Genomic DNA, 27356 nt, shown 5'->3' with positions numbered 1-27356 from the left:
CACCTCATCCATGACAATGCTTTTACAGCCAAAGCCCTCCTCACACCTTAACGTCCCCCCTCCCCACCCCCTAACTTCCACCTCCTCCCCCCTCCTCTCATGGCTGCTTCCCTGTTCATGAAACCAGATGCTGCTCTGTGAAACACTGGCCTACCGCCAACAACCTCATTACATTATGCACATGGTAGATCACACAGTACTGGTTCACACAGTACTGGTTCTTATAGTTCTGGTTCACACAGTACTGGTTCACACAGTACTGGTTCATATAGTACTGATTCATACAGTACTGGTTCATATAGTGCTGGTTCACTCAGTACTGGTTCATATAGTACTGGTTTATATAGTACTGGTTCATATAGTACTGGTTCACACAATACTGGTTCCTACAGTACTGGTACCAGTACTGGTTCATATAGTACCGATTCACACAGTACTGGTTCACATAGTACTGGCTCATATAGTACTGGTTCATATAGTACTGGTTCACACATTACTGGTTCATTCAGTACTGGTTCATACAATACTGGTTAACATAGTACTGGTTTACATAGTACTGGTTCACACAGTATTGGTTCACACAGTATTGGTTCACACAGTATTGGTTCACACAGAACTGGTTCCTACAGTACTGGGTCATACAGTACTGGTTCACAAAGTACTGGCTCATATGGTACTGGTTAATACAGTACTGGTTCCTACAGTACTGGTTCATACAATACTGGTTAACACAGTACTGGTTCATATAGTACTGGTTCTTATAGTTCTGGTTCACATAATACTGGTTCATACAGTACTGGTTCCTACAGTATTGGTTCATATAGTACTCATATAGTACTCATATAGTATAGCTCAGAGAGAATGAGGTGGATATCTGGGTTCTAAACCATGTGTGGGAGTAAATCAGTAGAGGTTACCCTTGATTCAGAACAAGCGGGGTTAGTGTGTGTGTGTGTGTGTGTGTGTGTGTGTGTGTGTGCGTGCGTGCATGGTTGACATGTTTCTTTGTTATTGAAGAGCAAATTCTATACGAGTCTGTTCCTAATGACACATTTTAGCCCCTGAATTAAATTGTGTCCCTTGAATGAAAAAAGTACAAGACATGAAACAGATCACGTTATATGAAGAGAAACACTACCAAATATTGTTGACACATTGGAATCCATCTAAAGATGTTATTTGTTATAAACGGCATCTTATTAATTATTTAGTGATGCCCTACAATTACTACCAAATTCACACACATTGAGAAAACTGTAAAATGGTAATTGCATAGTAATTACCTAATAATTACTATTTTGTTTCTTAGGGATTAATTAAATGTAGCACCATAATATATCATTTAGCACTCGATTGTTATCACTTGTGTTGAATTAAGGAATAACTAATTGTTAATAACAGGAATGAATAACATTTGGAAACCTCTATTTATTCAGATCATTTTAAAACCATGTGGACTAGCAACAGAAGTGTGCGAGTTTCTTCTTTTTTCCCCTCGTGTTATTCAACTGTTACCATGCACCTGCAACAGAGATGTGCGAGCGCCTTTTGAATTGTAAAACCACGTGAACTATTACACCTATAGTTTGAATGTGAAGAAATTGAACGTTGACTGTATAGAGCAGCATGTTTTGTTTGTCTTTATTTTTCATCCAAAGAACCAGCTTGAGATACTATGATACTGAATGTTTTTGGGGCCTATATCTACGTTTTTGGGGTAATATATCTATGTTTTTGGGGCCTGTATCTATGTTTTTGGGGCCTATATCTATGTTTTTAGGGTCTATATCTATGTTTTTGGGGCCTATATCTATGCTTTTGGGTCTATATCTATGTTTTTGGGCCTATATCTATGTTTTTGGGACCTAAGTTTAGTAAAAATAATAATAATAATAATTGGCCTATACCATTTAAAAACATCTTGCCTAGCAGTCTTGATTGAATGGGGACCTCACACAGCAATCCTATTACTTATTCTCCATTGGGCTTGAGCGACTCTGGAACTGTCCTTTAACCCTTATGGATCATATTAGAGATGAAGCCGTGTTCTGTTCTAGCCTATGATAAACAAAAGCCAGACTTTATATGGTTAAAACAGGCCCACCCAGTCAGTTACTGCTCTGTGGTGCCACAGTCTCCCCCTCGCATGACCTCTGACCCCTAACTTAATGTCACCCCCGAGGCGCTGGTAAATTGACCCCCTCGGAGATGGACGCACAAGGACCCTCTGTTTGGGTTGTCGGAGGAGGGGGGGAGTGGACGAGCGGTCCAGACGCCTTGGCTAGGGGTTGACAGGGAGGGACACTGGGGTGTCCAGATGCCTTGGCTAGGGGGTGACTGTGAGGGACACTGGGGTGTGTCATCTATTCTATCCTTCTATCCTTTCTTCTCCTCTTCCTTTCCTGTCCTGTCCCTGGTGCTGTTGCCACGACGCCTGGCAGATGTCACCAGGTGGTGGCACCTCTGGTAGCCGGGTGACAGCCAGCCAGAGCCCATGGTTTATGTGTCTATCACTTAGAGCTCTGCTACCCGACCCGAGTCTGATGGGGCTGGATAGGGCCTGTTTTTTCATCAATAACGAGGGTATGGACAGAGCTCGGGTATCACTAGATTGATCACTAACATTTTGAAGCTGAGCCCTTTGTGCGTGCTCTTCTGCGTTGTGCAGTCCGTTCCGACTAAGATCATAACATGGTGTCAGACGTGCTTCAACCTCGTCAAATATAAAACAGGAGAGAATATATTTCACAGGAAGAGAATAATGTTTCTTGAGTTTTGTCGGAGTTTAGAGTGACGAAAAGTAGCTAACAGCTAACCGCTCTCTCATGTCTCTTCATTGAGCAGAGCAGTCCAAGCGACGTCGTTGCTATGGATACTCACAGACCCAGAGCCACCATGAGCAGAGTGCATGCAGAGTTAGCTGCGTGCAGGGAGCGAGTGACAGACAGAGAGGAGCAGCTAATGGATTTACTAACGGAGGAAGTTATTTCTGATTTTGGGTTTTGGGCAGGGCTGGGCCTGGAATTTGCAGAAGCAATCGAGCCTGGGCAGGGCCTGAAGGTCGCGGCCTTTGGGTAGGGCTCGGGATTAAAATCCATGCCCATGCAGGGCTCTAATGTCACTGTGTGTGTGTTTGTTTGTGCGTGTGTGTGTGTGTGTGTGTGTGTGTGTGTGTGTGTGTGTGTGTGTGTGTGTGTGTGTGTGTGTGTGTGTGTGTGTGTGTGTGTGTGTGTGTGTGTGTGTGTGTGTGTGTGTGTGTGTGTGTATGTGTGTGTGTGTGTGTGTGTGTGTGTGGGTGAAGCTTATATTTCAAAGACACTATGCTACACTAATAAACTGTTCTGAGATCAGAGTTAGGTTCACAGCTATCATTCAGATTCACATTGACAAAATACCCAAACACAGATTTGAGGGTTACGTCCAAAATGGCGCCCTAATCCCTAAATAGTGCACTACTTTTGACCAGCAGTGCAAGAAGTAGTGCACTATTTAAGAGAATAGGGTGCCATTTGGGATGTCACCAATACGTGTCAGATGAGTGGCTTGAATCTGAGTGCGTCAGCCTTCTATAAATCCTCGTATAAATCCTCATCTGTGCAGTCGAATCACTGATGTGTCCATGCAGGCAGAGCTATGGTCGTCATTACCACTAACGAGGATCATTTCTATTCATGTATTCCTCTCCTATCTTATATTCGGCATTTATGTGTTTCTATGTTGAACCGTTAATCAGCTGGTCCGGTTAATTAGGTGTCACTTTTCCATTTACAGTAAATAACATAACGACAAGACGTGTGATAGTTGGTTTGAGTACAGAGTTCCATATCTTTCCATGTAATGTCTCTGTGAATCCCAGATAAAGTCATCTGAAATAGGACTGTGAATAAATACCATCTGAAAAATACCAGTTATAAGGTACCTCTACATTTTAATTTGTTATTTTATTTAACTAGGCAAGTCAGTTAAGATCAAATTCTTATTTACAATGACTAGGAACAGTGGGTGAACTGCCTTGTTCAGGGGCAGAACGACAGGTTTTTTACCTTGTCAGCTCGGAGATTCGATCTTGCAACCTTTCAGTTACTGGCCCAACACTTTAACCACTAGGCTACCTGCTGCTCCGTATACTACATACGTACGTATAACATGCTGTGAGACCACAGCTGTCAAGGGCAATATAAATGTGATCCATAACTGTCAAATCATTACTGTTACACACAGTTTCCCTTGTGTTAGAACTGATGTTCCTCTAAAATGGGCCTCGGGACATTGCGAAGAAACAGTTTGCCATGGTAATGTAACGGAGGAAGGGCAGAAGAGAGAGAGGAGAGGAGACGGGAAGAGAGGGGAGCGAGCGAGGGAATTCCAATTCGACGGCTTCGAGGCTGCCACCTTCTTCTCCAGATGCCGTCGCCATGGCAACAACAGGCTGGGAACCTGACCTTTGACCCTGCCTGGGGTCTGTACTGAGGGTCGCCGGCTGACCCCTGCTGTTTGTACAGAAAGTCCCGCGGGCCACGAGAGAAAGAAGGGGGGCCGGGGTGGGAAGGGACATCTGCTGGCATCTGTGTGTGTGTGTGTGTGTGTGTGTGTGTGCGTGCGTGTGCGCTTGCACATGTTAAATTATTTCTGTTATAGTGTACTCTTGTGTATGTACTGTGTAGTTAGTGTGTCATGAAGCACATCGGCGCTGCATTACTCAACTTTACTCCTGACTGCAAACTTAATTTGACTTTTTTTTAACGTTGGTGTTTTTTATTGGGCTAGACAACTCCCTTCATTCATGATCACACTAACTCCACACAGACATATTCTATATGTATCCATGCCCCTAGCAAGGCTAGGTGCCAAAACCACTACTGCCATTTACTGAGTAATGTCTTTTTCCCACACCCTCAGCTACACTGATGACAAAGTTGTTCCTGTCAATCAAACTGATACTCTCAATCCTGATTGGACAACATCTCACTCTCTCTCATTAATGTGATTGGATAACTCTCTCTGTGTAATGAATGAGATTGGTCAAGTCTCTCTCTCTCTCTCTCTCGCTCTCGCTTCATGACTCCTCATACCTAGGCTCCACCTCTCTGCTCTCTTTGTGCCAATGGTTTAGGGGTTAAGGAGCAGCTCCACACTAACATGGCTTGCCTATCTCTTTCTGATGATTGCGTCCCAAATGGCATCGTATTCCCTATATAGTGCACTACTTTTGCCCAGACCTCTACGAGCCCTGTTTAAAAGTAGTGTACTGTGAAGCAATAGGGTGCCTTTTGGGACGTATCCATGGTCTCCGAACATACTGACACCATCATAACATAAAGGAGGATTTCTGGGAGTGATGATCCGTTATTGCCGAGCACAGTAGACCGGTATGCAGAGAGAGATACATGACCAGTACATTACACCCAGTTTACACGGGGGGGGGGGGCGTCCAAAATGGCATCCTATCCACTTAATAGCGCACTACTTTTGTCCGGCACCTGGTCAAAAGTAGTGCACTACAAAGGGAATAGGTTGCCATTTGGAAAGCACTCAATGGCTCTGCTCCAAGACCTGTGTGGGTTTGTGAGTCCTACTGTATGAAAGGGCCTTAAGGGGAGAGTGAAGGGTGATGTGCACATACAGTTGAAGTCGGAAGTTTACATACACCTTAGCCAAATTATTTTAAGAATGTGAAATATTTTAAGAATGTGAAATGTCAGAATAATAGTAGAGGGAATTATTTATTTCAGCTTGTATTTATTTCATCACATTCCCAGTGGGTCAGAAGTTTACATACACTCAATTAGTATTTGGTAGCAATGCCTTTAAATTGTTTAACTTTGGGTCAAATGTTTCAGGTAGCCTTCCACAAGCTTCCCACAATAAGTTGGGTGAATTTTGGCCCATTCCTCCTGACAGAGCTGGTGTAACTGAGTCAGGTTTGTAGGCCTCCTTGCTCGCAAACCCTTTTTCAGTTCTGCCCACACATTTTCTATAGGATGGAGGTCAGGGCTTTGTGATGGCCACTCCAACACCTTGACTTTGTTGTCCTTAGGCCATTTTGCCACAACTTTGGAAGTATGCTTGGGGTCATTGTCCATTTGGAAGACCCATTTGCGACCAAGCTTTAATTTCCTGACTGATGTCTTGAGATGTTGCTTCAATATATCCACATAATTTCCCCTCATGATGCCATCTATTTTGTGAAGTGCACCAGTCCCTCCTGCAGCAAAGCACCCCCACAATATGATGCTGCCAGCCCCGTGCTTCACGGTTGGGATGGTGTTCTTCGGCTTGCAAGCATCCCCCTTTTTCCTTCAAACATAACGATGGTCATTATGGCCAAACAGTTCTATTTTTGTTTCATCAGACCAGAGGACATTTCTCCAAAAAGTACGATCTTTGTCCCTATGTGCAGTTGCAAACCGTAGTCTGGCTTTTTATGGCGGCTTTTGGAGCAGTGGCTTCTTCCTTGCTGAGCAGCCTTTCAGGTTATGTCGATATAGGACTTGTTTTACTGTGGATATAGATACTTTTGTACCCAGTTCCTCCAGCATCTTCACAAGGTCCTTTGCTGTTGTTCTGGGATTGATTTGCACTTTTCACACCAAAGTACATTCATCTCTAGGAGACAGAACGCGTCTCCTTCCTGAGCGCTATGACGGCTGTGTTGTCCCATGGTGTTTATACTTGAGTACTATTGTTTGTACAGATGAACGTGGTACCTTCCGGCGTTTGGAAATTGCTCCCAAGGATGAACCAGACTTGTGGAGGTCTACAATATTTTTTCTGAGGTCTTGGCTGATTTCTTTTGATTTTCCCATGATGTCAAGCAAAGAGGCACTGAGTTTGAAGGTAGGCCTTGAAATACATCCACAGGTACACCTCCAATTGACTCAAATGATATCAATTAGCCTATCAGAAGCTTCTAAAGCCATGACATCCTTTTCTGGAATTTTCCAAGCTGTTTAAAGGCACAGTCAACTTAGTGTATGTAAACTTCTGACCCACTGGAATTGAGTTACAGTGAATTATAAGTGAAATAATCTGTCTGTAAACAATTGTTGGAAAAATTACTTGTGTCATGCATGAAGTAGATGTCCTAACCAACTTGCCAAAACTATAGTTAACAAGAAATGTGTGGAGTGGTTGAAAAACAAGTTTTAATGACTCCAACCTAAGTGTATGTAAACTTCTGCCTTTAACTGTATATGCTGTGTATAATTACAGTATGTAACACATATCCCTACATTCATACAGAATACAATCCCTCACCTTTGGCTATTTATAGTGTCTTCTCACTACATAAGAGGTATCTGTTTGACGGTTTCGCTATTTCTCAAAATCTTCATAGGGCCATGTAGTTTACAGTGTCAGGGTGTGAAACGCACACACACTCTCACACACACTCTCACACACACACACTAATCTCTCTGGCCTCCTATCCTTTATAGGTCTCTTTATAGAGCAGCAAGGCCTGTTGGGACCTCAGGGGACTAGGACCAATGAGGGAGGTGGGGGAGTGGCCAGGGCCCACAGACACTTCCTGTCTGTAATCAATGTTCCAGGTGTAATGGATGCCATGTGACAGCTACACACACACACACACACACACACACACACACACACACACACACACACACACACACACACACACACACACACACACACAAACAAACACACACATACATGGGTCGGCCCACTATAACGTCTTGTCCAGCCACAGTGTGTGATGTTAAACATACGGCCCAGCCGCCTGGCAAGCCCATGTATTACCAGTGGGGTTAATGTCAACACAACTAGGAGTATAAAGACTTGGATGAATGAGGCAAAGCTATGATATTACACAGAGTGTCTCTGTGTGTGTGTGTGTGTGTGTGTGTGTGTGTGTGTGTGTGTGTGTGTGTGTGTGTGTGTGTGTGTGTGCGCGCGCGCGCGCGCGTGCGTGCGTGCGTGCGTGCGTGCGTGTGAGTGAGTTTTGGTGTGTGTGTGTGTACTCTTGAAAAATACTGATCTCTCTCTTTCATGCTGTAAAGACGTAGACTAACTTAGTGACAGCTTGATGGTTGTCAGATTGAAGCGTCTCTCCTGTAAGCCCACTGTCAAGGGTGTTGTTTTATAATTAGCTACTAATTAATACAGCTGTTGTAGCCTGGGCCCAGTCACAAGTTGACACAATACAACTACTGGTAAGAACCAAAACCATCCAAGTGAAACAGGAAGTCTTCCCAGACTAGATCCGTCTAGAAGAGGATTTCTACCAGGATCTCTTCCATGGGCTAGAACATCTGTTCATTATTCCATGTAATTGTGTGTCTGGATATTTTCAACATAAAAAAAAAACTTGAGAACAGTCATTTCAATACTACTGTACTACCAGCTTGATGTTGAGAATTTGTTATTTTTAGTTAATTAAAAAGTAATCAAGTCAATCAAATATCGCCCAATTCATACATTTAGATTAAAAAAAGCATTTTAAAATCGAATTCAGAAATGTTTCATTTAGAAACTATTGATTATGCAATTATTTGTTATGAGGAGCTTTCATCTAATTATGTTTTAATCTATGTAAAATATCAACACCGTAGCCAGGATAGCCTACATACAGATGAATGGGAGGCATCCCATATTAGAGATTAATAAAAAAAAATAGCAAGCAGCCACTGTAAAGGCTAAAATGGATATTTCTGTAGAGGGAAGCATGGCAATACATTGAATAATGTCAGCAGATTGGGTATTTACATTATATTTGATCTGCTGGGACAGACCCTATCTGTCTCTTAGCTATGGACGGGGTATGATATTATTGTTTTAACAGCTTGTGACACAGGGTTTTAATAGAAATGACGGATGCCGTGTTTTCATAGCGCCGAAAGATCCTCGCCACTTACCACTGATAACTCAGGTGGTGCGTTAACCCTGCCACTCGGCAACCACATTATTAAACGTTCCTGGCTGAAAGATGAAGTGGAGGAGAAATGGATGTGATTATTTCTCTCTCTAATGCTTCATATTTATCTCTGTGTATTAATCTGGTCATGGATAATTGTACATTTTCATTTTCACACACACACACACACACACACACACACACACACACACACACACACCTAGCATAATACTACACTAGTAATATTGTCAATATAGTGTACTTTTGGCCATGTAATGTAACACATCAAATTACTGTTTTAAATCAACTAATGTAGGCTTTACAGACTCAATGAAAGTCTACAGCTCAGAAAATGCGGGCTTCGAGGCCCCTCAAAATGTGTCCAGATCTGTCCAGAGTATTATCATGGAAATGGTGTCAGAAAACATGCAGTGAATTCATTATCATGCCTTTATTAAGATCCAATTTACATAGAACTACAAAGACAAGCTGGCAAAGGATCCAGACATGATTTACATGTGTGTGCCTCTTATGCATTGGGTTTGTGTGTGTGTGTGCGTGTTTGTGTGTGTGTATATTTATGTGTGTATCTTCAGCTTGTACAGTATGTTATAAACCGGAATCATGTTTCTTGTCATTTATGGGGAAGTTAACATGCATGTGATGGGGCCTTTGTGTATGTATGTATGTATGTATGTATGTATGTATGTATGTATGTATGTATGTATGTATGTATGTAGGTATGTAAGCAGGTAGGTAGGTAGGTAGGTAGGTATGTACGTACGTACGTGTGTGTGTGCGAGCGCGCATGTTTGCGTGTGTGTGTTTGTCTTTAAGGTGTGTAAATCTGTCGTTTAGGTGATTGCATTTCTCTATGCGGATGCGAGTAAGCGTTTATCTGTGCTCTGCAAGAGGAAGGCGTGTGAAAATGCTGATGCAATGTGTGTGTGTAAAAGTCCCATGAAACTGATTGCACGCTTACCAAAGCATTTGATACGGACAATACAAAATGCATAAAAACAACCATTTTGGCAAGCCTCTTGCGAACCACAGATCCCATAGTAGAGTTGCTGTAGTCGAGTGTAGCAGCATATCAAAGCGCCTTCATTAATTCTGAGTGTGTGTCGGATACGTCACGATCCCTGCTCTTGAGAAAGCCTGGGCCTCATCACAATAAATGTGTGTTAACAGTGCATTTATTCATGAATATACCTGAGATGGATAAAAGGTTAGTTCTTAGCATCACTAAAGTGTAGGAGACTACTAGATTGGCATGGTCCAAAACTGGGATGAGTACCAATCATTGCTGACCAGTCCAGAGCAAATTAAAGGGACAGTTCACCCTAAAATAAACGTTTCACAGACGCTTTCCCAGCTCAAATGTAGTTTAGGTATGGACCATAAGACTCCATATCTCACTCTATCGGTTCTTTAGGTCCCCGTATGCAATACCATACATCTACAGGATTGGGAATGAAGGGAAACATAGGCACCATCTAATTACATTTGAAATGGTCATCAACCCAATCATCATGCGCGCTATAGGGCTACAAAAACGTCGGTGCTGTTCCCTAAACCAAGAACACCATCATCTATCCCTAAACCTACAGACCCAGGTCTTAGTCTAGTTACTCTTCTAACATACTACGAAGCGGAAGGTAAAGTGTTAACGCCGATCGGCAGCCATCAGTTTAATCATAATCAGGAGGCTAAAGAGGAGTAATGGAACTCGGGCTCCGGGCCGCGCTTGTGTTCCGCCGTAGATTAGCCGCTGATTTGCATAGCGCCTTCCTTCATCCCGGTAGCGGCGGAGACAGGTTGTCCTCCTCGGACACAGTCAAGCGTAGCCCCCGGAGCCGCTTTGACAAATGGATCTGCGCAGCGCTTGTCTTTGGGCTGGAGGGACCGGGGGGGTGGGGGTGGGGGTGGGGGGGGGGGGGCGTAGAGGCGGGGAAGGGGTAGTGGTGTGGACAGTGATTGATAGCCGACGTGGCAAATAGTGCAGAACTTTTTTTTAATAGGAGTACAAGAGGTGTTTAAAAATCGCAGTAATGGAGAAATATGGAGCCGCGGGAGGGAGGGAATGGGAGGGAGGGATAGGAGGGAAGGTGGGGGGGGGGGCGAGGGTGAGAAGATTTGATTTAAAAAGATGGGCTTTTGACTGGTTTTCTCTGTTGACTTTTGAGAGGCGTGTTTCTGTGAGTGTGTGTGCGTGTGTGTGTGTGTGTGTGTGTGCGTGTGCGCTACTGTGTCACTCTCTTGTTGTATCAATTGAACATATTTTGCTGAACCAAATGGAACTTTTCCATTCCATGTCAGTTGATCTTGGAAACAATCCCAGTTGTCAAGATGTGATGGGATGTTGACACTAGCTGAGAGTGGTGACAGTGCTTTGTATATTAAGCAGCAGCTCTAGCAGGCTCAGATTCGATTCGAAAACCAGATGTTTGGCCTATCTGTCCATCAATGGAGAGGAAGTGCCGGTTAGCTCACCTATTACATGTAGAAACGGTAAAAAAACTCTCCTGGGAATCTACGTGGTTTGTACTTTTATGCTTTCAACTAGTGTTATCCACTATCTTGCCAATTCCAACGCCATCACTGTTGTCATTACCGTCACTGTGATCATTACCGACATTCGCACAGTCGTTAGTGTTACCAGCATCTTTCTATCGTCACAGCTTTGACCATGAACGATGTTACTGTAGGAACATCATCATCATCATCATCATCATCATGAGTTATTGCGGCGCTGATACAGCTCGATTACCCACAATTTGAAATGGGAAGTGGCTATTTAGGTAAACGGAAAAGAAGGACCATTCCACAGTCTGACTGAATGGGTGATCCACTTGGCAGGGCCTGGAGGTATTGAAGGAAAATAGAATAGTAACAAAACAGAAAATACGTCACTGCCAATCAATAAAGGATGCTCTGAATTGGTTGTGTCAAACGTGATACAGACATGACCATCGCTGCAAGAGGAGAAGAGGAGAATAGAAACCGGGGTGTAGTCCGATGCATTATTCCCCACTCCCATTGTAACCGGTAACACTGGTGCATATTGGACCTGACTGGAGAGGAAGTGGCCGTTAAAGCACGGCTTACACCTAACCTGTTACGCCCACGTATTCTGAAGAGATGCCTGGGGGTGCGGGAAGAAGGTGAGAGTGTCTGTGTGTTTGAGGTGGTTGTTGTGAGTGTGTGTATGCATACATTTGTGTTAGGGGGTGGGTGTGTATTTGTGAGTCAGGTGTGTGTGTGTGTGTGTGTGTAGGACAGAGGGTGGTGGTGGGGTTCTAATGGATGGCTCCCATCATTCACTGTGCCTCCTCCGCCGCCCTCGGTAACGAGCGACTGGAGTGATGGGGTGGGCCTGAAGAGAGGGAAGGAGGGATGGGGTGGGCCTGAAGAGAGGGAAGGAGGGATGGGGTGGGCCTGAAGAGAGGGAAGGAGGGATGGGGTGGGCCTGAAGAGAGGGAAGGAGGGATGGGGTGGGCCTGAAGAGAGGGAAGGAGGGATGGGGTGGGCATGAAGAGAGGGAAGGAGGGATGGGGTGGGCCTGAAGAGAGGGAAGGAGGGATGGGGTGGGCCTGAAGAGAGGGAAGGAGGGATGGGGTGGGCATGAAGAGAGGGAAGGAGGGATGGGGTGGGCCTGAAGAGAGGGAAGGAGGGATGGGGTGGGCATGAAGAGAGGGAAGGAGGGATGGGGTGGGCATGAAGAGAGGGAAGGAGGGATGGGGTGGGCCTGAAGAGAGGGAAGGAGGGATGGGGTGGGCCTGAAGAGAGGGAAGGAGGGATGGGGTGGGCCTGAAGAGAGGGAAGGAGGGATGGGGTGGGCATGAAGAGAGGGAAGGAGGGATGGGGTGGGCATGAAGAGAGGGAAGGGGGGATGGGGTGGGCATGAAGAGAGGGAAGGAGGGATGGGGTGGGCCTGAAGAGAGGGAAGGAGGGATGGGGTGGGCCTGAAGAGAGGGAAGGAGGGATGGGGTGGGCATGAAGAGAGGGAAGGAGGGATGGGGTGGGCATGAAGAGAGGGAAGGAGGGATGGGGTGGGCCTGAAGAGAGGGAAGGAGGGATGGGGTGGGCCTGAAGAGAGGGAAGGAGGGATGGGGTGGGCATGAAGAGAGGGAAGGAGGGATGGGGTGGGCCTGAAGAGAGGGAAGGAGGGATGGGGTGGGCATGAAGAGAGGGAAGGAGGGATGGGGTGGGCATGAAGAGAGGGAAGGAGGGATGGGGTGGGCATGAAGAGAGGGAAGGAGGGATGGGGTGGGCCTGAAGAGAGGGAAGGAGGGATGGGGTGGGCCTGAAGAGATGGAAGGAGGGATGGGGTGGGCCTGAAGAGAGGGAAGGAGGGATGGGGTGGGCCTGAAGAGAGGGAAGGAGGGATGGGGTGGGCCTGAAGAGAGGGAAGGAGGGATGGGGTGGGCCTGAAGAGAGGGAAGGAGGGATGGGGTGGGCATGAAGAGAGGGAAGGAGGGATGGGGTGGGCATGAAGAGAGGGAAGGAGGGATGGAGGGAAGCAGGAGGATGTAACAGTGCTTTGAGTGTCCTGCTTGACAGAGAGAGAGAGAGAGAGAGAGAGAGAGAGAGAGAGCGAGAGAGAGAGAGGGGGGGTGGCACTGGGGTCCCCACTGCCATGAATTAAGCCCTCTCTGCTGTGAAATTAAAATGGAGTCGCACGCGAGAGGAGAGAGGGGAAGGAGAGCGAGAGAGGAGAGTGAAGGGGGCTACATTGTGCTTAAGGGGACAGCCCTCCGTCAGAATCACATTTACAGAGCACCTCTCTCCTCACTCTCTCTCTCTCTCTCTCTCTCAATTCAAAGGGATTTACTGGAATGGGAAACATATGTTTACATTGCCAAAGCAAGTGAAATAGATTACAAACAAAACTGAAATAAACAATAAAAAATGAACAGTAAACATTACACTCACAAAAGTTCAAAAGGAATAGAGACATGTCAAATGTCATATTGTGGCTATATACAGTGCTGTAAATAATGTGCAAATAATTACAGTACAAAAGGGAAAATAAATAAACATCACTCTCCCTCTTCATTATTCTACCAATGATCCACCCATTGTTCTTCACTGCTGTTTCCTCTGATTGAGTAGAATTCTGTATTTCTAAACGGTGTGTCTGAATCCTAAAATATACAGAACATTCTCCACTGTTATTATGAAATCACGAGGTTTTGAGTGTAAATATGCTCAACTGCCACCTGGTGTCCTATCCCCGTACTACCGCAAACAAAGACAGCACAAAAACCTTTCAAACCATTGTACCCATCTGATCAGCTTCCCTGCAACGATAGGGTAAGACCACAGGGTGACAGTGTTACTTAAGACTCCCTTCACAACTTCAACCATCTCGTTTGCGGAGACAACAGCTATTGGTACGAGAAAAAAGAAAAACAGCCAACATATTCAACCTGGCTCTTCTCCTGTCATCAGTCGGCGTCGTGGTACAACAAGCCCCACTAGCAACCAATGGACTGTAGTCTGTAAGTCTGTAGGACGCTCCCCAAGACTTGGACCAGGACCCAGAGTTTCTAGCTGTGCTAGACTGACCCGGTGGACCCACAGCCAACGTCCCACATGGGAGAGCAGCACGGAGGTGCCATGGAGGTTTCCTAGCGCCAGAGAGCAGCGCGGCCTAATCGCTTTAGAGGTCTGCCACCAGCAGGACAGCGCGAGTGAAGTTACTGCCATGGCAGAGTGCCAGCCCTGTGTGTGATGGCAGAGAGCCCAGTGATGTCATGTACAATGCTGGTTGGATGCCCTCTGCTGGGTAATGTGAGTACTACATCAGGTGACATGCTATTTGATAGTCTCTATTGCTAGTGGGGCTTGTTGTACTAAGGACATATTTGACCCAAATGCCCTGCCCCAAATGCCTAGTCTGGCATCAGTAGTAGATTATAAAGATAGACTATTACAGTTTTTTTTAGAGAGGTCACATTGCTTTTTTTGGGGGGGGGGGCAATGTGATGGAATCTTTGCAATGTCTCTTCTGTCGTTGTGTGTATGCGCAGTTCTAGTCTCTGTCCACAAGGAGGTACTGTTGCAAAAACCACTTCAAACTCAATAAACTATTTATACCCACCCACTGGTTGATTATTGGCAGACAACGCCTAACAACACATGCTTAACCAACAACATAACAAAAATCCAAACACTACAGACACTCACACAGGCAAAAGGACAAGAATAACACCTATCTAGTGTAAAACACAGTGCATATTGTATCGACATGGCTGTACAGTGCGATAGCGCCAGTTTCTCTAGTAGGTTGACAGGTAGATTATACTGTACGTAGAATCAGTTTGACAGGAAAGAATCTTCCGTTTGGCTCGGTGGCACGGCTTTCCTTTATCTGCGAGCCAGTTGTGATTGATGCCGGAACGTATTTGCTTATCTACGTCGTTGCAGTTCTATACGGGGTGCCTGCTTTGAATGAACATCTCATTGCGTGTGCACTTGACTATATTTTCACATAGAGTTGTTCATCCAGTCGCAGCAAACAGTCATGTCAAATTGGCATCAACGAACGGCAACGTTACTGTTTGATTACAAGTGATATTTAATCAGATCTTCTCTCACGAGTGAATGACATTGTGTCTACGATTTATTCCCCCCCCCCCCCCCAGCTCTCTTGTTATCCACCAGGTAAACCAAACAAATATCATCAACTAGGACCCAGTCGTAGAGGTCAAGTTCACTCCCATTTTCCCCACCCAGGTACAGACCAGAGCAGAATTGTTTTGTGCTTTCTGTGATCAACCGTCAGAAACGAGGCTCCGTTTGTAGGGCCTCGTGCTGCTGTCTGTCTAAGGCCCCTGTCACCTTGAAGTTCAAATCAAATCCAATTGTATTTGTCACTTGCGCCGAATACAACAGGTGTAGACCTTACTGTGAAATGCTTACTTACAAGCCCTTAACCAACAATGCAGTTCAAGAAAGAGATTTCAGAAAATATTTACTAAATAAACTAAAGTCAAAAATAAAATAAAAGAGAACACAATAAAATAACAATAACGAGGCTATATACAGGGGGTACCGGTATCGAGTAAATGTGCAGGGGTACAGGTTAGTTGAGGTCATTTGTACATGTAGGTAGGGGTAAAGTGACTATGCATAGATTAGGGTCTTCCCTGTGGCTCAGTTGGTAGAGCATGGTGTGTACAATGCCAGGCTTGTGGGTTCGATTCCCACGGGGGGCCAGTACAACAAAAACAAAAAAAATGTATGTATTCACTACTGTAAGTCGCTCTGGATAACAGCGTCTTCTAAAATGTAAAATAATCATTCTCCTCCTCTCTGCCCCTCTCTAACACACATGTGACCTCCTTCTCCAAACATCTATTGGTTTGAAGAACTGAAACACTCATTTGGGGTCAGAGGTCAGAAGGAACAGTATGTGTAGAGCCATGTGAACTCTTGTGCAGCGCTGGTAAACGATAGCGTTGTTGGGATGGTGTGTCCCTTTCAATTGTGTTTGTTGTCCAGGCATCTGCCATGCATCTGCCAATAAAACACTGCTGAGACACACGCCCAGCCTATCCCAGAAAGGGGGAGAGACAGAGATGAGATCAGACAAAAGGAGGGAGGGAGCATGACCACTTCTGCCCGGAACATGCGAACTGATATGAAGCTGAGATATGCTTGAAATCTAAGCATGGCAATGTTGGGAGTTTTACATGATGCGCCCGTGGCAGAGAATGATAGGACAGGGGCGCTGCTCAGGCCTATTTCCTCCCTCTTCAATCTGATCTTTCATAATGCTCATAACGCTATGTCAACTAACCGTATTATTGTAGATCTCAGATAGTCATAACATGATACTGTGATATAGGATAGCGTGTTCATATCTGTGTTAGTTCAAGTTGTAGCCTACATAATGTAAGTAGTAGTCAGAAGAACTGTACGTGCCCACGGTCGCCCTTATGCTTCAGGGAAAGTCACTGGCGAAACATGTATATGAAACAACGAACACGTTCAGCCAAAAGACACGCCTTGATTGTGTTGTTTGTCCATATCGCCCTTCTAGAGACACGTATCACATGATCACAGGTTTATGGGCCTTAGCAAACAGATGGTTGACTACTTGGAGCTGGACACAAGGAGCTATGCTCTCTAGGCTTGTGGGGAGAGATGAGCTAGGTTATATAGGCCTCTTTGGTTTTATGGCAGCCATTTTGGTTCATAAGGATGTTTTCAAAATGACATGTGATCTGCCAGTTTCAAGCCTTCTCACAAGCTGTCTTGGAGATTGTTTTATTGTGTAGCTGACGTTTGTGTCCGCTTAGGTTTCACTTTTTGGGGATATTGGCAGAGGGTTGTACGAGACTTCTGCTGTCTTACCCACTGAATAAAAAGACAGAATATATATTTTTTGCCTCGTCGTTGTATGTGTCTGAACGTGTGTGCTGTATATTCAGGTGAGCGATATTGATACACGTGTGGTTTATGTATCCAAGAGCTTCCAAACAACACGTTAACATCCAACACTGATGCCCATACAAATTGAAGCCATAGAGATGGACTTCCTTCCTTAATGCATCCGAGGGCTAAGCCTTTTGGTTACATATTAACCAACGTCCTACTTCTGAGGGAGTGTTGAAAACTAGAACGCCAGGCGTGATGAAAATCCACATGGATACAACATGATATCTAAGGGCGGGGCAGATCTCCGGGTATAACCATAAACAACGGTCGTCCTCTCTAACCTTGCAAGGCTTTACATAGTTGGTGTTAACAAGCCTTCTGTCTGACTGAACCAGCAGACACGGCGAACGTGTTGGCAGAGTGATTTGGCAGAACATGTCATAAGCCAAGCGGATCTATTGAGCGTCTATCTATGCTCTTCTCGTCTCACTGTCACCCTGGTTGTGTTTACCCAAGTCCCAGTGGGCGGGGTCTATAGTGTTCAACTCAGCTGAGTGTGTATTTGTGTGACAGGAGGAGGGACAAAGGTTGCACCTGTAGCTCTACACCTAGCTATCAGAGAGAGAGAGAGAGAGAGAGAGAGAGGGAGAGAGAGAGAGAGAATAGACTGAACGGGGGAGGACGAAGAAGACGAAGGGAAGGATAGCAGTAAAAGGATAAGAGTGGAAGAGGATTCTGGAGTGGATATTGGAGTGGGAATGATCTGATATTTGAATCAATGAATTTGGCTTTCCTAGCAGGGCTTCTCCCATAAACTATTACGCTTTGGGAGGAAGGTCGCCTCCAGATCGCTACATATACACAGGTGAGGATATTGCATACACACACACACACACACACACACACACACACACACACACACACACACACACACACACACACACACAGAGTGTTGTACAATCACCTTGTGGGGACACACAATTCAGTCCCATTCAAAATCCTATTTTCCCTAGCCTCTAACCCTAACCCTAACCTTAACCTTAACCTGAAAACCTAACCTTAACCCTAAACCTAGCCTTAGCTCCTAACCCTAAAACTAACCCTAGCTCCTAGCTCCTAACCCTAAAACTAACCCAGGCTCCTAACCCTAACCCTAAAACTAACCCAGGCTCCTAACCCTAACCCTAAAACTAACCCAGGCTCCTAACCCTAAAACTAACCCAGGCTCCTAACCCTAAAACTAACCCAGGCTCCTAACCCTAAAACTTACCCAGGCTCCTAACCCTAAAACTTACCCAGGCTCCTAACCCTAAAACTAACCCAGGCTCCTAACCCTAAAACTAACCCAGGCTCCTAACCCTAAAACTAACCCAGGCTCCTAACCCTAAAACTAACCCAGGCTCCTAACCCTAAAACTAACCCAGGCTCCTAACCCTAAAACTAACCCAGGCTCCTAACCCTAAAACTAACCCTGGCTCCTAACCCTAAAACTAACCCAGGCTCCTAACCCTAAAACTAACCCTAGCTCCTAACCCTAGAACTAACCCAGGCTCCTAACCCTAAAACTAACCCAGGCTCCTAACCCTAAAACTAACCCAGGCTCCTAACCCTAAAACGAACCCAGGCTCCTAACCTTAAAACTAACCCAGGCTCCTAACCCTAAAACTAACCCAGGCTCCTAACCCTAAAACTAACCCAGGCTCCTAACCCTAAAACTAACCCAGGCTCCTAACCCTAAAACTAACCCAGGCTCCTAACCCTAAAACTAACCCAGGCTCCTAACCCTAAAACTAACCCAGGCTCCTAACCCTAAAACTAACCCAGGCTCCTAACCCTAAAACTAACCCAGGCTCCTAACCCTAAAACTAACCCAGGCTCCTAACCCTAAAACGAACCCAGGCTCCTAACCTTAAAACTAACCCAGGCTCCTAACCCTAAAACTAACCCAGGCTCCTAACCCTAAAACTAACCCAGGCTCCTAACCCTAAAACTAACCCAGGCTCCTAACCCTAAAACTAACCCAGGCTCCTAACCCTAAACGTAACCATAAGACTAATTCTAACTTTAACCCTAAACCCCCAACCAATAGCATTTAAGCTTGTGGGGACCAACAACATTTTTGTTTGTTTACTATTCTTGTGAACACACACACACACACACACACACACACACACACACACACACACACACACACACACACACCCTAAGCTGTATCTTGACAGTACACAATTAACAACATTTTGCCAGATGTACAGCAAGATTGCAATGACAAAATATGGATGATCAAAATTGAAGAGCTTGTTGTATCTTTCTCCACAACGTCAAATATTGTGCTTACTGCACTATTCACGCAACATACTTAATTCAGGTGGACACCTCTTAAACTGACTGAGAGTGGACTTCAGACACAATAGGCTTCCTTGGGCCCCTCCAGTTAGCAATAAGGACCTTTGAACGCTGAGCCTTTTGACCATACACACACTGAGTAAACACGAAGCTGTTAGCACACACTGCACCTAACTGATTGCACTGTACCTTGGTGACCGTATGTCAATGTGTCTACATTCGTATGGATTTAATACAATGCTCCCACTAACTATGTCAGCTGTAATATACCAACATGACACCATCATTTGCGTAACTCGCCTTGACGTCTTACTCTTCGCTAATAAGTAATAAGTATAATCTTAGTCACGGCATCAATTTAACACATACCAAAACACGTGTAGTATATCCTTAGAGGGAATGACCACTGCCCTAATGCCCAGCATGTCGGCCACCGTTGTGTCAAAGCCTGCTTAACGCAGTAGTTTGACAGATGCATGAGAAGTGAGGTTGTAATTTTAAGGGACTTTCCCCTCATGTTTGACCACGCTCCACATTTCCTAAATATTGGAATTCCCAGATAAGAGTCCAACGTTAGCATGGGAATGGAGCTATAGGTTTTATTGCAGACAGAGTTATCACCAAAGGTGACTTTCCTATCAGTGGCGTTAACCCCGGCCTGCACACACAGGTGGATGTTTACCGTAACGTAGACTTTCCACGTGACTGGAAGGATTGCTACAGAGTCTCACTAGAAATCTGGGCTCCAAGTGCAGGTTTACTACCTGTAATGGAGTGAAATTGTGATTATGTTTGTTTGATCGATTTTTCTGGATGAGGAATATGGACATGATCGTTGTTACCTTGAAGGGATTGCCTCTGGCCTAGCCTTTGGCCATTCCAAATAGCGACGCAACACAGCCATAAAATGAATGATTCTCTAAAATGGAGATTTCATGTTTTCTTATGGAATTCCTCATGACATCATTTTAAACCAACTCAGTACTTGGATTTTTACTGGAAGTAACCTTGTCTGCTGAGCTGGACAACTGGCTGTACCAACGACTGGTCCAGGACATGGTCCCGCTACTTGACCGATGTTCTGCTCTGAGGAGGGTGTGAAATGGGAAATCTAGGAATGACGGAAAGACAGACCGCGTGGATGACCTGAGAATGAGCTGTGTTGAATGTCACTGACTGACTGGCATTACGATGGGCAACATAATGGGCAATATAATGGGCAATATAATGGTAAATAGAACTAATGAGGAAAACCGCTTGAGAAGGGTCATAAAATGGGTTGCACTTTGACTGTAAGATAACCACCCACACATAGGGCAGTACTACAAAGTCCGGTGACTGACATATGTGTTAGTAAACCCAGATAAGCAATTTATCATTACAAATATGTTAGGTTGAATAACAATTGACCAGTAAAATATCAACTGTAAACAGGAAATGATTCCACATAAAGCCAGATATTTAAGACTAGACATATCTTAGACAGACTATTATGCTGAGGCAGATAAAAAAGACACCCAGACTATCTTTGCCTCTGAACGTTTCACCCTGGCAGGAAACCAGTCAAAGGAACTCAAACATTAACATGTTGACCAAGTGTATCGGTTGTTTTGTCATGAGAGAAAAAAATCTGTCTTGGCTTCTGCTTGTTCATCTACACACCCAAACCCAACCCTCAGCTATCAGGCCAAAAGTCACCAGAACCAGTGGTGTAAAGTCCTTAAGTCAAATATTATATACATTATATATATATATATATATATATATATATATATATATATAATGTATATAATATTTGACTTAAGGACTTTACACCACTGGTTCTGGTGACTGTTACCCGCCGATCGCCTAGCAACGCTGTGGAAATTTCCATAGAATATGCTAATGTAATTTTGGTGATCTGTTCAGGTGCTGATCAGTGGTGGAAAAAGTACCCAATTTTCATACTTGAGTAAACGTAAAGATTCCTTTTAAAAAAATGACTCTAGTGAAAGTCACCCAGTAAAATCCTACTTGAGCAAAAGTCTAAAAGTATTTGGTTTTAAATGTACTTAAGTATCAAAAGTAAAAGTATAAGTGATTTAAAATGTCTTATATTAAGCAAACCAGACGACACGGTGTTCTTGTTTTTTTTATTTACGGATAACCAGGGGCTCAGTCCAACACTCTGACATAATTTACAAACTAAGCATTTGTGTTTAGTGAGTCCACCAGATCAGAGGCAGTAGGGATGACAATGGAGGTATATATATAATATAATGTATATATATAATGTATATAATATTTGACTTAAGGACTTTACACCACTGGTTCTGGTGACTGTTACCCGCCGATCGCCTAGCAACGCTGTGGAAATTTCCATAGAATATGCTAATGTAATTTTGGTGATCTGTTCAGGTGCTGATCAGTGGTGGAAAAAGTACCCAATTTTCATACTTGAGTATATATATATATATATATAAAATGTATATAATATATGACTTAATATATATATATGACTTTTTGAATTTATTTTGAATGCTTAGCTGGACAGGAAAATTGTCAAATTCATGCACTTATCAAGAGAACCTCCATTGTCATCCCTACTGCCTCTGATCTGGTGGACTCACTAAACACAAATGCTTAGTTTGTAAATTATGTCAGAGTGTTGGACTGAGCCCCTGGTTATCCGTAAATAAAAAAAACAAGAACACCGTGTCGTCTGGTTTGCTTAATATAAGACATTTTAAATCACTTATACTTTTACTTTTGATACTTAAGTACATTTAAAACCAAATACTTTTAGACTTTTGCTCAAGTAGGATTTTACTGGGTGACTTTCACTAGAGTCATTTTTTTAAAAGGAATCTTTACGTTTACTCAAGTATGAAAATTGGGTACTTTTTCCACCACTGATCAGCACCTGAACAGATCACCAAAATTACATTAGCATATTCTATGGAAATTTCCACAGCGTTGCTAGGCGATCGGCGGGTAACAGCCTACTCCCTTCTTCTGGGGGGAGAGTGGCACAAAGCAGAGGCTTTATCTGTGTGCAGCGAGGGCAGAGCAGTATGTGTTTGTGTATGTTTGTGTGTGTGTGTGTGTGTGTGTGTGTGTGCACGCCCGCGCTCCCGCACGTGTCTATTTTTACATTTACTACATGTGTTTGCTATATGTGTGTCCCTCCATTTGCACGTGTGTGTTCGCCTTTGTCTGCGCTTCACATAGTTAGTCTGATCTTCATGTTCTAGATGTCCATTTGTGTTGATATAGTATGTGTGCTGGTAAATCAGTACAGTACATGTTTGCTAAAGTGGGGAGGTTTACTTGTGTAGAAACCCACAGGACAGACAATACAACCTGCTCTGCCTGTATTACACAATGAGCAGCCAAACTCTCCCACGACTTTTACAGTCCGAGCAGGAGCACTTAACCTGCACCGACACACTACAGAACACATGACTTCTGGAGGTGCCTTTGATGTTTGTTTGCAGAACGGTTTACCTGGAGTTTAAAAAGCTTTTCGCTTGCTAACACCAGGGTACTTTTCTGTCTCGTCCTAACAGGGAAACGTCCATTGAGATGAAACACTAAACTGAAAGTCCCTGTTGAAAGAATTATTCTAATGACTGGTTGGATTTGAACCAAGGCCAGGGGAATTTCAGCTGGAAAAAGAAGTATATTAATTATCAGAAATGACTGCATCAGAATGGAACTAACCCCAGTCTCAGGCTTGCATTAGCAGTAGTCGTTGTAGTAGTAGTCATATCTATTGTGATAGTGGTGGCAACAATGGTAGAGGGAATGATAATGGCAGTAGTAGTGGCAGAAGTAGTGACAATGGTAGAGGGGTTGATAATGACAGAAGTAGTGACAATGGTAGAGGGGTTGATAATGGCAGTAGTAGTGGCAGAAGTAGTGACAATGGTAGAGGGGTTGATAATGACAGAAGTAGTGACAATGGTAGAGGGATTGATAATGGCAGAAGTAGTGACAATGGTAGAGGGATTGATAATGGCAGAAGTAGTGGCAGAAGTAGTGACAATGGTAGAGGGATTGATAATGGCAGAAGTAGTGACAATGGTAGAGGGATTGATAATGGCAGTAGTAGTGACAATGGTAGAGGGGTTGATAATGGCAGAAGTAGTGACAATGGTAGAGGGATTGATAATGGCAGAAGTAGTGACAATGGTAGAGGGGTTGATAATGACAGAAGTAGTGACAATGGTAGAGGGATTGATAATGGCAGAAGTAGTGACAATGGTAGAGGGGTTGTTAAGGGCAGAAGTAGTGACAATGTTAGAGGGATTGATAATGGCAGTAGTAGTGGCAGAAGTAGTGACAATGGTAGAGGGATTGATAATGGCAGAAGTAGTGACAATGGTAGAGGGGTTGATAAGGGCAGTAGTAGTGGCAGAAGTAGTGACAATGTTAACACGGCGCTTGCTATTCAAAGAGCAGCACCTCAGTACCAGAGATTGGGCAACCCGTGAGTGTTACCCCATCGTAGAAAGGGTTTAGCTGAAATATGAGGCGCTGTATTAGCAGCCAGCACGTTTAGCTTGGCCAACACACAATAGGAGTAACCCAATCACCAGCGGTGCCCTGTCACCACTCCACCATATGGTGCCTATTGAGTTCCCCTGAAATATTCAGGAGAGCTCAGTCCGTTCCCCCTGACACAGATCGATCTGAGCTGGGCGGTGTTGGGAGTCAGGTTACTGTGGTTAGGGCTTATGGTAAGAGGTGTGGCAGGAGTTTGAACGGTGAATGGGAAGGGAGTAGTACGGGGATTTATGTAACTCTCCCTCCCTCTCTCACTCTTCTCTCTGAGAGGTCATGACTCATGTCTGATCCATCTTCATTGTAAACGTTGGGAGCTACTAACTGATTACTAAACTTCTCTCGCTCTTTTTCTCCCTACACCAACTCAAGGCCCCTCCATTCTTCCATCCCGCTCTCCCTCCTCTCTCTCTGTGTGTGTGGTCATGGCTGACCCGTCGCCTGGCTGGTGGAAGCTGACCTTCCTCCGTAAGAAGAAGTCCGAGCCCAAGGTTCTGTACGAGATCCCAGCGGAGTACGGCAGCAACACCACACCCCACGGTGGAGCCCCCGGGCCAGTAGAGGGCGCCACAGACGACAGCCAGTTGAACGCCCGTCTGGAGAGGATAGTGGATAAGACCACCACCAAGGGACGCCATGTCAAAGTGTCCCACTCAGGACGTTTTAAAGAGAAGAAGAAGGTCAGGGCCACGTTAGCAGAAACCCCCGATCTGTTCCCTGGTCACGAGCCTAGCAACGAGAACCTCTGAGCTGGGAAACAAAGTTCACACACACACACATGCATACACACCAAAAATTCATGGCTTTCTCTATTAAACTAACACTCAAACAGAAGACGTTCTCTGTCTGTACCTCGTTGGTCACACCATTTCACACGGTGCCCTCAATCACACTCAGTAACACACACAGAGATGAAAGACAGTGCATCCCATTGGGACATGTCATCTGTGTCAATCCAGCCAGAGATCTCTGTTCTTTATTCCCTATAAATGTGCGACTGACTGGGAGTCTTTGTATGCATCTGAGTATCACACTCTCCGTCTCTTCCATCTATAATCAGTGGAGCAGTGGAAGAATGGGACACCTGATTCTCCCCTGTCTGTCTGCTTCATACCTAGGCCATGTTTACATAAACAGACTACCTTTAATGAGGTGCTATTAGTCATCTCTTAAATATTCAACAGATCACAGGAACAGGGAGGAGTTTCAAGGCATGCATATTACACTGTGCAGTCATTGTACGGTACAGAATGTGTACTTTACTGGTGTTGCTAAGTTTCTCATCTGTACAAAGCAAATAGGTAACGTATGAAACAGAGGTTTGCATAACAGCTTTATGACCTAGAGGACATGGGTACCGACTGTTGGAGGTCGACTAGTTTCCATAGCGACAGACTGTGTCATGTGTCATTCATAAACATGTCACCTCAAAAATCAATTGTTCCAAAATCAATTGTTCTAAAACTAACCTGAGTTTTAAAAGTATATTTTCTGTTTTTTTTATTTTATTTTAAACTTTAAAAAAAAAATACCGGTAGACTTCTCTATCCCTTTAGAATTGAACCTCAAACTAGACAAAGATTTCAGTTTTTCTTTGAATTGCACTTTCTAATGTAAAAGTCAAGGACTGCTTCATAGATAGACTGCAAGGTTTCAACATAAGTTCTATGCATTTCTACAGTGTTGCTTTAGTATTTGCAGCAGTCTTTTCAAGATATTGGTAGACACTGAAGCCAAACCAAAACCAGAGATGGAAGAGGAAGCGAGACACTCCACTTGCTGTTTTTTTTCTGGTTCAATGAAAGTCAATGAAGTACTGTAAGTAGACCAGACCCAGTTGCTATTGCATTGGTGGCTATGAGAGACACACCCAGTTAAGGAGACCGGAACTGACTATTTATTTTCGATGGTAAAAGGCCTGGGTGAACTATCTTCATTTATCCACCATCTTTGCTAAATCTACACACGAGATACAAAGACTGAAAAAGTATCTTTCATTTAATTTTCACCTTCTACACTTAATTACAAAAATCCCTTTCATTGAAATTGTGCTGTACATTTTGAATAATTTTGTAAAATAAATACAGACTTGTTTTATAAATAAAATATATATCTGATTTCATTGAAACACTTAAGGTTCTTTCTTGTGTTACTGTGAACTCATTCTATTGCCTCTTATAGGATGATAATGATAATGCAAAACAGTGCAACAAAAACAACAACACAGAGTTACACATAAACAAATGTACAGTCAACAACACAGAAGAAAAGAAAAATAGAAAAATCTATATACCTGCTGAAGCGCATGCTACGGGTGGGTGTTGCTATAGTGACCAGTGAGCTGAGATAAGGCTGGGCTTTACCTAGCAAAGACTTATAGATGACCTGGAGCCAATGGGTTTGGCGACGGATATGTAGTGAGGGCCAGCCAACGAGAGCATACAGGTCACAGTGGTGGGTAGTATATGGGGCTTTGTTGATAAAATGGTTAATGATGCCCTCTATTGGGAACAAGGCCAATGTTTATCTCAAAGTTGGCACATTCGATCTTGGCAGAAGGGTTGGGGTCAATTCCCAACCCTGCTAGGCAGTGTCTATTATGGCAGTGGATCCCAAACTGTTAATTCCCATGAACCCTTCTGGAACATAAAACAATACACAATTAACAACTTATACTATGTATCAGTTATAAAATATTGATACATGCCATTTTGATACTAATACTGTGCTTTGGACCTGCATATCCGGGCTTATCAGGTGTGTAGGTAGTCCTACTATGATCGAAATTGTAATTATATTAGGGATTATAAGGGATGGAATATCCTGTACATTAAAATATAATGTCATACATTTAATACACTTGTACAATAAAATATCCTATGGCTATGAGCCAACATTTTACAAGTCTGCTATGGCAATCGACTACCACCAGAGGGCAGTGATGAGGCAGGGAAATCAGAGCCATAAGCAAAACTCCTTTGACAGAGAAAGATAGAGAGAGAGAGAGAAAGAAAGAAAGAAAGAAAGACAGAGATAAGGGGAGAAGTTAATTTGAGGAGCAACAAGGGATGACAAAATAGAATGAATGACACTGAAGAGGCACATTGACAAAAAGGAAAAGGAGCGTGTGCCTGTGTGAAAGAGGCTAGGATAGAGTAGCAGAGGACTGATGACATGGAATGTGAGCTTGCCAAACATATCAAGA

General features: G+C 44.1%; 1 protein-coding gene across 1 annotated transcript; it reads left to right on the top strand.

The window, feature by feature from the left end:
* The first annotated feature begins 17837 nt into the window (after positions 1 to 17837).
* Positions 17838 to 26279, top strand: LOC115170998 (proline-rich protein 15-like protein A). The gene is made up of 2 exons (XM_029727430.1): positions 17838 to 18125; positions 24524 to 26279. The coding sequence occupies exon 2, from the start codon at positions 24577 to 24579 to the stop codon at positions 24898 to 24900; it is 324 nt and encodes a 107-aa protein (XP_029583290.1). The 5' UTR covers positions 17838 to 18125; positions 24524 to 24576; the 3' UTR covers positions 24901 to 26279.
* Positions 26280 to 27356: the final 1077 nt, after the last annotated feature.

The sequence above is a fragment of the Salmo trutta genome, chromosome 32 (assembly GCF_901001165.1).
Source record: "Salmo trutta chromosome 32, fSalTru1.1, whole genome shotgun sequence".
NCBI classification, from domain to species: Eukaryota; Metazoa; Chordata; class Actinopteri; order Salmoniformes; family Salmonidae; genus Salmo; species Salmo trutta.
This window is presented reverse-complemented; position numbering and strand designations above follow the sequence as displayed.

Coding starts and splice junctions, on each gene's coding strand:
- LOC115170998 (XM_029727430.1), top strand. CDS start 24,577: ATGGCTGACCCGTCGCCTGGCTGGTGGAAGCTGACCTTCCTCCGTAAG.